The sequence below is a fragment of the Poecilia formosa genome, unplaced genomic scaffold, assembly GCF_000485575.1.
Source record: "Poecilia formosa unplaced genomic scaffold, Poecilia_formosa-5.1.2 Scaffold1328, whole genome shotgun sequence".
In the NCBI taxonomy this organism is placed as follows: Eukaryota; Metazoa; Chordata; class Actinopteri; order Cyprinodontiformes; family Poeciliidae; genus Poecilia; species Poecilia formosa.
The window spans coordinates 1-12,562 of record NW_006801267.1 but is presented as its reverse complement, the minus strand read 5'-3'; the positions used below and the strand labels follow the sequence as shown (position 1 = coordinate 12,562).

Genomic DNA, 12,562 nt, shown 5'->3' with positions numbered 1-12,562 from the left:
AAAAAATTAGCATATTGTGAAAAAGTTCATAATTTTCCATAATGTAATGATAAAAATTAAACTGTCATATATTTTAGATTCATTGCACACCAACTGAAATATTTCAGGTCTTTTATTGTTTTAACACTGATGATTTTGGCTACAGCTCATGAAAACCCAAAATCCCCAAAATTAGCATATTTCATCCGACCAATAAAAGAAATGTGTTTTAATACCAAAAGAGTTAACCTTCAAATAATTATGTTCAGTTATGCATTCAGTACTTGGTCAGGAATCCTTCTGCAGCCTTCAATGCAGCGTGGAGGCCATCAGCCTGTGGCTCTGCTGAGGTGTGATGGAGCCCAGGAGGCTCCGATAGCGGCTTTAAGCTCATCCGAGTGCACATATGGACGAGTGGAGCATCACTTCACGTTATTTATCTCCAAATATTCTATCAGATGCCGTCTTAGTTCCTGAATCACTGATGTGTTTGTGAGCAGAGATACTTTTAGTCTCCAGGGGCATGAACAATATGTCATCAAAGGGTTCAACCTTTTCTTAAATAAATCAGTGGACATTTATTTGCTGTTATTTTCTCCATTGTATAAATGCTCACTAGTCTCTCTTTCCATTGATTTAAAGTAGGGGGTAAAGGTTTGTACCAACATACAGTTATAATTGTTTTTTGGCTACAAGGATTCCAAACAAGTACCGTTTTTATTTACTAAATAAATTACTTGGGGGTTTCCCCAGAACAAAGACCAGGGGGTTCCATTCAATATAAATGTGTAAAATATTTTAAATTTCCTCTCTAATTCCCTCCCAGAACGTTTTAATCTTTGGACAATCCCAGAAGAAATGAGTGTGATCTCCGACTAGTCCACACTGTCTCCAGCACAAATTTGATTTAGTTTGATAAAATTTTGAAATAATACATGGTGTTTTGAAATATCTAACGATCACTTTCCAATAAAATTCTGTCCATGTTGGACTGTTAAGTCAGTTTCTGTCCATTTTCACACACTTGTTCCCGCTCCTCATCCTCAATCACAACATTCATTTCTAGTTCCCACCTTTCCTTTATCCCAGGAGGCCCCTCTGTCATACATGACTAAACATTTGACAAAGTTTTATCAGAGTTTTTCTCTTTGGTGATCTTTATGAAGAACATTTCTAAATCAGTAGGTCGTGATTTAAGAAGAGACCATTCAGTATGGGACATCAGGTATATTCAACCCATAATTCTCCTTGATCCGACTAAATGATTTCAGAATCTCTCCCTCAAACAAGTCATCAATACAAATCAGATTCTTGTTTTGCCAGATTCAAAACCCTGAATCCTGTTGCCCTGGTAAAAAGTCTATTATATCCAAACATTTCTAAAGCCCTAGATATAAATTGAGGAGCTTTCATATTTTTTAATCATGCTTAAAGTCTTTTGTTTGCTTTTCATCCACGTATTTGTAATTTTGTACTTGTTCCAGATTTCAGTTGAGCAAAATTCAAGGGCCTGTAATGAAAATGTGGGCCATGCGCTTTGTTTCAGTGTCAGCCATGTTGTTTCTTTAGTCTGTATTAGCCAATAATATAATTTTAAATTTGGTAACTTAAGACCTCCATAAGGCTTACCACTGGTCAGCTGTGTCAATTTTATTCTGGCCTCTCTTTTCCGCCAAATAAATGTAGAGATTATTTTTTGCATTTTTTTTATCTTGATGTTGGAATCCAAATAGGAAGGGACATAAAAAAATCAACAATCTGGGGAGAATATTCATTTTGACTGTTTCAATCCTTCCAAAAAGAAAAACGGTAAAATTTCCCATGTTTCCCAAATTCATTTTGAGTTTGATCCAATAACTTCCCATAATTTGTTTTGTATAATTTGGGGACATCCGTGGTAATATTGATTCCCAAATATCGAAACCCGTTAGGTGACCAGTTGAAATTCACTAATTTGGATAGTTCTGGAGGCCAGGTCCCTCTTATCATGGCCTCTGGTTTTGATTCATTTACTTTGTATCCTGAGACTACACTGAAGTCTTTCAAACCTTTTAAAATATTTGGTATAGAAATTATTGGGTCTCTAATATACAGTATGACATCATCAGCATACAGTGACAGTTTGTGGGTCCTAATTTTATCTGGTATACCTAGGATTGATGAGTCTGACCTGATTAGCTCTGCTGAAGGTTCTATACTGATAGCAAAGAAGATCGGCGACATTTGTTGGTTTTTCCATAAGTACTTCATAAATATGACGTGATATACCTCTGTAACCCGCAATTACTCAAGACTTTTGTTTTTGCCAGCCCACTTCCTGTTTTGCCCCAAACTACCAGCTTATTAAAGCCCCGCCTGCAGCAAGTACACCTTGCTGCAGCAAACATGAAAAACAACATTATCAACAACAATAAAAATACCATATACAATGAATACATAAGAAATTTAATTGAGCAAAAGTTAATAACGAATAAATTAATTAGGTTCACAGACGAATAACCAGGATTGTTAAACAAGCAATAATCCACATTTTTGTTTTGTTGGTAGAGTCTTATATATAGGAAAACATATAATTAAACTATTCAGTCTTCTAAGGTGGACATTTTTCTTTGAGTCTAAAACAGTAAAATAAAACTCATTAATAGAATCACAATATCAACAATTTGTGCATCAAGTAAACACTTAGTATGCTACAGGTAAATGTTATCATTTAATTTGGCTAAGAATAATTATTGCACTGTCAGTGAATGACTTCTAATAGATGTTCTATATTTACCAGAGGAACACAGCAACGCCTTCATGAGCTCAAACTGATGAAAAAAAGAGGATGATGTTCTAAACAGTTGAGACAGAGTTGTTTTTGGTTTCACCACTGTTTACCTACTATTTTTCAAAGTATTCTTAAAAGATTGTCTGTTAGTCTGCAGCTTATGTGACCAAACCAGCCGAGGAGATGAAAAAAAAGCTAAAGCCCTCAACAGTTAAAACTTGAGATGATTTAAAACTTAAGTTACATTTTTAAGTTTTAACATTTTAACTCATTGTTAAAATGTTAACATTACTTAACTAGAGGTAATGTTAGCTAATGTTAATGTTAGCTAATGTTACCTCTAACTAACTAGAGGTTTTGCACGAGTTGCACTTGTTAGATAACCCCAAGATCACTGGGTCTTCTTAAAAGATAGAGTGACGTTTCTTAAAAATGTAGTCAGTGTTTCAGCAAAGTTGAGCTGACTGTCCTGGAATGATCCAAGGTATTTAAAATGTGCCATAATTTCAACAGGTTGGCCAATGAGTGAAACTGGAACCACTTTCAGGTTTTGTTTGTCATTTAATTAGCTCTACTTCCTTAAGAAAAGTAAAAGGTATGGTGTTTTGTGAGGGACTTAATCTTTTGCGGTTCTAGTTATGTGAGAATTAATAATACATAAGACTTTAGTAATGTATTTATATTAGTTGTGCTACCACCCCCACGCCACTAGAGGCAGTAGCAGGCCCAAAAAGATGCGACTAAGAAGCAGATTTAGAAGTACACAGAAAGCAACGGAAATTGTTAAAAACTGTGAGCTGCGCTGAAGTAAATAAAAGAGAGAAGTTCAAATACATGCTGAGAGAGAAACTCCTTCCTAAAGATGAAGCTATATCACAGATGTCAAAAGAACATTTAAACAGGAGACCGCGGATAATATAGGAAATAGCGCCCCCTTCACTTCCGGAGTGTAATGGTCCAATTTCCAAATAAGGTAAGAGACTGACAGTGGTCCGTCCCCGCCCCTTTCTGTTTGCTGCAGTGAGGTCCTTCTCGCCTGCAGCGCACAGTTTGAATCATAGACATAATATAAGAGTAGACCCCGCATTTGCAGCTCCGGCACAGGAAATATGGCGGCCATCTTGGAGCGGTATACCCTCCTACTTTGCTCAATCAAAACAGCAGAAGATGCCTCAGCACTGAGGGATATTGTTGTTCTGATCAATGGATTATTGATGTGAGGGCTCCACAGACAACATTTCAAGCTGCTGGTTCTGATCCAGAGACAAACTCTCACCTGGAGGAGGAGGAGGAGAAACCTGCAGGCTGACGGTGCTGATCAGTTTCCCCTCAAGTTTTTCTGTATCAATTCGACATTCATACGTCCCGCTGTCATCAGTCGTTGTGTTCTTCAGAAGCAGAGACACGTCTCCTTTCATTATCTGATTACACAGCAGATCAACTCGGTCCCTGTAAGATGGATGCTGGGCTCCTGGATCAAGCTGATCATCTTTGTACAGGAGGACAGATCCTGATGATCCCAGATCAGTTCTCTTCCACTCTGCGATTTTGATTTTCCCCTGATCAGGATCTTTACATGTCAGAACGACGTTATCTCCAGGTTCAGCTTTGATTGGTGCGTTGTTCTGATCTGAAGGAGAGAAAACAGAGAGCAGAGAGGTCAGAGGTCAAACTGGACTTGCTCGTTATATTCTCTTGTGCTTCCAGATTCAGTTATTCCATGCGTGGAAACAAAAGCCACAGAGTTAACAATCAGAGCTCCATGTCTTACATTTTCAGAGTTTATTCCAACATTTAAAAGTATAAAATCACATCAACAACACAAACACTTCATACACACGACGACAGACCTTCATTTACCTGAGAATAGGATAAAGAAAAAATGTCTTTGGAGAGCGCTGATGCAAAAGTAAAATAAAACAGCAATCTGATTTGTTGCTCCTGTGTACAAACTTTTAAAGTAAAGGCGTTTTTCCTCTTTAATACATTCAAATAAGGCGTTCCTCTGCTTGACCAACTGGAAGGTATCATGGAGCCTCTTAAAAGGTAGAAACTCCCTACAATTTGCTTCCAAATCTAAGGCCATTTGTCCCCTTTGTCTGAACAAAGTGAGAGCAGAGCTTCTCCTGAACTCCTGCTGCTTTGTGGCTTTCTGAGAAAAACAGAGGAAGGTGTTTCACAGACAGGTGGGAATCTCTCCTGTCTTCTCCCTACAGGTTCCTCAGGAAGAAACTTAAAACCCTGTGGAAAGTTGAAGCAAAGGTTTATCTCCACAAACCTCATTTTGTTCTCCTGCATTCAGCACTTCAAAAGATTGACTCTTGCTGTAAACCAAAAGTAACAAAAATCATCAGATCAGAATGAGGTGAAACTCCTTTTTCTATCCCATCGGATGAAAGAATCAATCCTGAGTGTAAGAATGAACACAATGATTTTCCAAAACCTTTCACCATAAACCTGAGCAATTTTCAAATACTGAAACAAAACATTTTGTTTCACACATTTTCTATTTGATTCTGAAATAAGAACAGATATTACAATTTCAGAATGAATTAATCACTACAATTATTCATTCTAAAACTATTATTAGACTATTTTCAATCAGACCATGCAGTTAATAACTAAGAAAAATGTCTTACAAATTAGATGATAGTGGTTTTAGATATTCTGTTCAGTCTTCACACCATCCCAGATGCTAATTTGGAAAACTTTTCTGACCTTCTGTGAACAGAGCAAACTTTTCTCCTGCTCATCCAAGTGAAGCTGCCTTATGACCTCCTGACCTCTGATAACCAAACACTAAAGCTCCCTTCAGATCTCCGTCCTTCCTTCCTCTAAGTTGAAAACTTTCCCATCAATAATTTTAGATTAAATCATTAACATGATTTAATCTAAAACTAATCTAAAACTTTAATCATGATTCTAAATTAATAATTTTGTTCAAAACAACCATCTCAATAAACCTTTTTCACATGTTGTAAGATTAACTGAATTAAACACTAAAAATATTCATTTTTCCTCAACAGTAGCCAGTGATCAGTGTAGGTCTAACCCAACAGCAGACACATCAAAACACTGAAACCCTCAGAACCTGGAAGACTGGATCAGGGTCAAAGGTCAGTTTCTAAAGACAATTTTAAATGTTTAACAAATGTGTTCATGATAAAAATTGCTCTTATCGACTTTTATAGAGAAAATATTTTATCAGAACAGCCATAAAAACTTCATGAAATAATATTTAACTAGTTTATTGAAGGATCTAAATTAATACACAGAAGATCTAAAACCATCAGATTCTCTGAGGCTCATTGATCTCAGCTGGTTAATGAGAGTCACAATAATTTCCCTTTGAGATTCAAAATTATTTCTGATCTGAATTTAATCTGTTTCCTCAGAAGTTGCTGGTTTCCCTGCTGAACTTCTGGACAAAACTGGATGAAACCAAGACAGAATTAGCTTTTATTATTTACTAGATCCTTTAGAAACTCAGCAGATGATGATGATGATGATGATGATGATGATGATGACCTGTGTGCTTCATCCCAGGCAGGAGAAACATCAAGTTTCTATCTAAATATTTTAATGAACACATTGTCACTAAAATGTTAAGCGTTTTACAAAATGAGCCAATAATTGATTTATAGCAGGTAAAATAACCAAAGTATTTATAAAACGTATTCAAAACATGTTTTTTGCTTTTTTTTTTTTTAACAGATCCAGTTTCCAGAAACAACGGTTTCCAAGGCGCAAAAAGATGAAAGTGAAACTCAACCAAAAGAAATCATGTTTTTTTTTTTGATAGATCTTAATTTCATTTGTTTTATTTGGGTTAAAAATGTTTTTAAGTGTGTGCAGCCTTTTAGCATGCTAACCTCCAATGCAACCTGAAGTACTTATTAACATTGTTTCCTTGAATCAAACTCCTTTTAAAACTAATTATTAAAGGTTTGGACTGTATTTTATGATAAGACTGGTAGAATATTTAAAATATATTTTCATTTATAGTTTATTGTAAAAGCATAAGAATACTTATGGTAGTAAGTACTTATTGGTTTCTGCAGAAATGAGAGAAGTGCAATTAGAAATGTAACCAAATGAAATTCATTTTGAATGGATGATTATATTTTTATTTTATTTCACCTATTTATAAACTTTTTTTAAGAAGTTTTGCAACCAAAACTTAAAGCAAATTATCTTTGAACAGGAGAAGATATTCTGTCCCCAATGCTGTTATCCATGTATATAATAGTAAGTAATCATTGGCTCAAGCATTTGGGTCCAGGTGACCTGTCCAAGTGACCCCACCTCTCACCTGGAGAGGAACCAGCACCTGCTGACCCACTCAGGGACAAGGTGTTAGAAAATGGATGGATAAGATGCATTAATGAACAGCAAAACCTCAAAGATTAAACTCACAGCATCAGATTGTTGCTATGGCAACAACACAATCTAACTATGAATATTCTCTGAAGCTCCTTAAACAATTTAAAATCTTAATTTATCTATGCTGAAATCATTAATCAATCTACACATAAACAAGTGTACACTTTGGTACATTTTTAGAAACGATTCTAAAAGGTTTGTTTTAGAATTAGAACCCTACCCTTCTAAAAAATTAACCAAAGTATGAAAAAACTAATACAAACTAAAATTAAGTCATATTTAGCTATAATAAAAACTAGCAATTCCACTCTGAAAACTAAAACTGAAATAGATAAAAAAAGTCACAATGAAATAAAAACTAAACCACATTGATAAACCCAGAACTATTATAAGCATCCTTATTTGTAGGTTCGCCTTGGACAATCCCCCCAAATGCTGCATATCACTGCTGAGCGAAACTTAAATCCCGTCACTTTAAAGATTTCCGATCATTATTTAACATAGACACGAAATGCGATGGTCTTTGGTATGTAAACATGACGTCAGCGGTTTTCGAAAGGTAGCACCGACAGACAGAAATGGCCATCTAGATGAGCTACGGTAGGAAAATCTGACGGGGTAGCTCAGATCGTCAGAACACCGACTCAGCATGTAGAGGTTCTGCTAATGAACCATCATTCAGGGGGTTAAATCAGGGAAATGACTAAAAGGATATCGGCTCCTGAGGGCTGAATTAGACATTACTGTAAGTAAAGTTTAACCATGAATCCAGCTGAATCTCACCTGCTGCAGAGACAAACTGCATGAAAACCACAGACAGCAGCAGCAGAGACGCAGTCAGAGAAGAATCCATCTCCTGGTTGGTTCGGTCTGTCCGTCCGAAATTTAGATTCATTCACGTTTCTAAGTGGAAAATGTTTCGTCGGGACATAAAAACACTGAAGTTTAACTTAAACACAACAGGCAGGTAGAAGACCGGTGGAACTAGAATAAATGGATGAAACACTGAGAAAGTGAAAACTTTCACTTTCACTTTCCTCTGCAGGCTGAGCCCTGCTGAGGCGGAAAGGGTGGAGGTGAAGGTGGAGCTTATGATGCGTTCCAGTGGTAATGAAAAACTGGGAAATCCCGACTTCCCAGACGGAAAGATCAACGGAAACGCCCTAAAAGTGGGAAACTGTGAGCCTCTTGCTCGAGTCAGAAAATCTGAACTTTTGCAGCTGGACGCGCAGAGTGAACCAATCAGAGAGACTCAGCTATGTGACGTAGCAGCCTGTAATTGGTGTCAAGGCAGACTATGGCATTTGGCAGGCCGTTTTATCATAACATCGATTTTACCACTACGGATCACCTGTTTTTTCTTAAAGGTCCAGTTTTTTACGGATCCCCACTAGAGGACATGTTTTTTTCTTTCTTTTACATCACCGATTCCCACGCAAGACTTTAGCGCTTCTCACAATAATCACAATATGTACTGCTCAGTTCATGCTGCATAAATGCTGAAATATCTTTACCTTTAGGTTAGAAATGCACCACAAACCAAGAACTGGTCAAACATGGGCTTTCCATCTCCTTCCATCCCTTCTGAGACACAAACAGAAATAAAAAATACATCCAAACTATTTGGATGTACCGTTTGAACACTTATTTAATCCCACCTGTTATCAAAATGTCATGAAATAAAATTTGACTATACAAAATAAACCAGCTGTACTTGATAATTTATTGTGAGAGAACACAAAATATTTTTCCCCATTTCTAGGCGGCTCTGTAGTTTAACAGGCTTCATAATTATTGTCCTTCAGATGATGAAGACTTCTGTAAAGATGATGAAGACTTCTGTAGGAACGTCTGTCCACACCTGAATTAAGGGATATTTTCTGCCGGTCACTGCGAACTGCCCAAATGAGGTCCAGTATCCCTTACATTTTTATACATTTATATTTATTTATTTATATACATTTATTTACATTTATACATGTTTAAAATGACATTAAAATAACTACATGTCAGACAGTTACACGCTACAGTCATGTGCTCAGAATCCCTTTGTTGACACTGAAATGCTTCGGACATGTAATTTCTGTAGAGACTAAATGAAAACACAAAAGGGATTTAAAGCACATTTATTAATTTTACATATTTGTCAACTACATATTTATAATCCCTTTGAGTGAAACAGTCATTTCAGGTGGAAGATGCAGGAAATGGGTCTTCATCACTTTATGACAGAAGAAAGAAACGCCTGTTTTTGGTCATTTTCCTGCGACAGAATGCATTTTACCACGCAGTGCATCATCTACTGTGCATAAGAATACCTGAACTTTAATCTTCAGAAGTAACTAAATTAGCAGAACCTCATAAACCCAACAGTCAGGAAGCAGGAAAGGCTCATCTGAAGCTTTGCCCTGCTAGTTAAAGCTTCCTATGGTCTCTCTTATCCAGCACAGAGATGCAGCGGCTCTTCATGCAGGGCCGGCCCAAGGTAATATGGGGCCCTAGACAGAATCGTGATTTAGGCCCCCGGTTCCTCCTACTCAGAACCTCAGCATCACTAACAAGGTTAAATATAGATTTAGTGGATCTGTGAGAGGAGCCCAGGTTAACTGGCTGAGTTTAAAATCAATCACTGATTATCCCAACATCATATTGTCACAACTATCAAGATTATTTATTTATTTATTTTTTAGCTCTAGTGGCCTTTATTTGATAGTTAATTGACAGGATGGTGGGTAATGAGAGAAGGGGAGACGTGCAGCAAAGGTCACCAGGCCGGGAATCGAACCTGCGACAGCCGCATCGAGGACTGAGGCCTCCATATGTGGGTTGTGCTGAACTGCTGCACCACCACAGCACAACCCAAGATGGTGCTTTAAACTTTTACAAAATAAACTTCCTAATCAAATCCTAAATGTACTTTTTTCCCTCTGCTGAATGAATTAAATAAAATTTAGTAACATTATCATTCTCAATAGATGAATGTGTTACAATTCAACCATTTATAGAGGCCCCTGGATGTCTGTAAGGGCCCCTGGATGTCTGGAGGCCCCTGAATGTCTGGAGGCCCCTGAATGTCTGGAGGGCCCCTGGATGTCTGGAGGGCCTCTGAATGTCTGTAAGGGCCCCTGGATGTCTGGAGGCCCCTGAATGTCTGGAGGGCCCCTGAATGTCTGGAGGGGCCCCTGAATGGCCCCTACCAGCACCTACTGAGTTTCTTTGCCTTGATATCTCAGTCTTATAATTCTAGATCTAGAGTTTCTAACATAGAAAACTGATGTAGAATGAACCTCTGAGCTTTTGGTCTTTAATTCAGTCTGCAGCCAAGTTGTTCAAGAGGTTAAAGATATTATCAGAGTTTATTTAGTAAAATATCATCAAATGTTTTTATTCCATAACTTCATGACCTTTGACCTTCTCTCCTCTGGTCTGTCTAACAGCTTCAGTCTCAGATCAGCAGCAGAAACATTAAATCAGAGAAACATGGACTAGATTAGCTCTGCATTGTCCACATGATGATGCAGTTTGATCTGATTAAATATTAGATTATTGATTAATATGGTTGTTGCTCTGTTGTTGTTCAATGGGCCCCTTTTAACTCTGAGCCCTCCAAAGGTCTCTGTACGGCCCTGAGGTTGGTCGTCTTCGTTCTCCTGTTCTGGGTCGGACTCTGGCTCCAACATGGAAGGATTGTTGACATCTTTAATAAACTCTGGAATAAGAAGTTTCTCTGCCAACAGATAGTCATATCGCTGCTATCAAACTACAAAAATGGCCGAACAGGGTGGAGCGGAACGCTGTGCGACTTGGAGGGGGCGTGAAATGTCTCATTCACATTAAAAAGACAGCAGCAAAACAAGTTTCTCTAAAACGCCTCAGAACAGGAGAATGAGAGTCTGGAGCCACAATGGCCATGAATTCAGACCAAAGCATTGCTGTTCTGGTCACATAATGCAGTTTGAAGGATGAGGATTTAGGCAGTGAGGCCCAGAGAAAATAAGTTTAACGTAGTCCAAATCCCAAACTGTACACAGAGCCCAGAACCACAGGTCACACAGACCGGCACCCCGTAACAGAAACAAGGACTGGGAACGACAAGGTAAGACTAAATACACAACAAGGGACAACAAGGGGCAGGTGGGACCAATCAGGGACGAGACACGACAAGACAGAGAATAAATTACCTAATGACCACAGAAAAACCCTCATTCTTCTACTTAGTCCATAAAATAATGAATAACATGAGAAAAGGAAGAATTTAAAAGAATAATATGTTTACTTTAACTAGGCCAGTATCCTGGTAAGCAGTACCATCATTTCTAGATTTGATCCTTAGAGTATTGTGTCCTTTTTCCAACATTCAGTGCATTCAGGGATTTTTCCTGTGTTTGTAATAGATGATATGTGTTTCTCATTAATATGCTCCGGCAACACAAATACATTCAATATATAACATGAGAAAAAATGTTGTTACAGGAGAAATAACCTGTCAGTAAAAGCAGTTCTTTGTCTTAATTATTCTTGAATATTAACAATTCCTGAATATCTACCATTAGGGGGCGCCTCTCTCCTTCCAATGGCATCTTCAATCTCTTCTATAACATCGGCCTTCTTCATCACATCCGGGGGTCTTCTACATAGTCTTCCTCTTTGTCTGAGATGTGAAAATGTTTCATTTTTTGTTTGTTTGTTTCAGCAGCCCCTCCTCTCTCTGCCACCCCTCCTCTCTCTGCAGCAGACGGACCAGCAGCAGGAAGTAGGCGGCTCAGCCAGCCGTTCTCAGCTTCAGTGAAACATCGTCAGGTCAGATCACTGAGAAGAACAATGGAAGGAACATCTCACTGTCTGATCTGTAAGTAGACAAGTTTTAGTCTCTTTCTGCTGGATCAGCATTTCTCTCTGTCTGAGAGACACTGGAGACATTTTACTGGACGGATTTAATGATATAATTACTGGGGGCCTGGATGAGTCTGAGTATGAAATAAATCTGATTGTGTAATAAAGTGTCAAGAGTTGATGTCTGTTGTGAATCAGTGTTAAATACAACAATCAATTGACCTTTATAAATAACAGCATGTAAAAAATAAAAATCGGCTATAAATTAAGTCTGAATTACAGTTTCATTGTGTTCAACTTGTTCAGCTTTATTTATAATAAATATGTATTTTATTTATTCTCTAGTTCTGATCTTCTTGCTGAGCTGCTCAGCAGATCCAGGTTGGTGAACTTTGATACATTAAAATGATTTTAAATATTCAAAGATATTCGTTGGATTAAACATCACATTGAAGAATTTAATTTAAAAATGTGATTTGGGTAATTATTGAATATGATGCTAATTATTATTAAGAACTGAAATCATGATCATTGAATCTCTTCAGTCTCTCCAGCTGCTCTGACTGCGAGTCCCAGCAGATCTCAGTTCTTTGAAAG

At 37.6% G+C, this 12,562-nt stretch overlaps 1 protein-coding gene and 1 long non-coding RNA gene across 2 annotated transcripts in view; one reads left to right on the top strand and one right to left on the bottom strand.

Moving 5' to 3' along the window:
• The window catches only part of LOC103132797 (uncharacterized), a gene marked incomplete at its 3' end in the record, with an annotated part of 11,001 nt that extends 2,461 nt beyond the window's left edge, over positions 1-8,540 (bottom strand). Inside the window, exons 1-2 of the mRNA XM_007544584.2 lie at positions 7,916-8,540; positions 4,026-4,379 (exon numbers count right to left, since the gene is read on the bottom strand). Coding sequence (XP_007544646.2) covers positions 4,026-4,379; positions 7,916-8,027 — 466 coding nt within the window. The remainder of the gene's footprint in view (positions 1-4,025; positions 4,380-7,915) is intronic.
• Positions 8,541-11,382: 2,842 nt separating this feature from the next.
• LOC103132796 (uncharacterized) lies at positions 11,383-12,562 on the top strand. The gene is made up of 3 exons (XR_475628.2): positions 11,383-11,981; positions 12,311-12,346; positions 12,511-12,562. It is a non-coding gene; the product is annotated as an uncharacterized LOC103132796 (long non-coding RNA).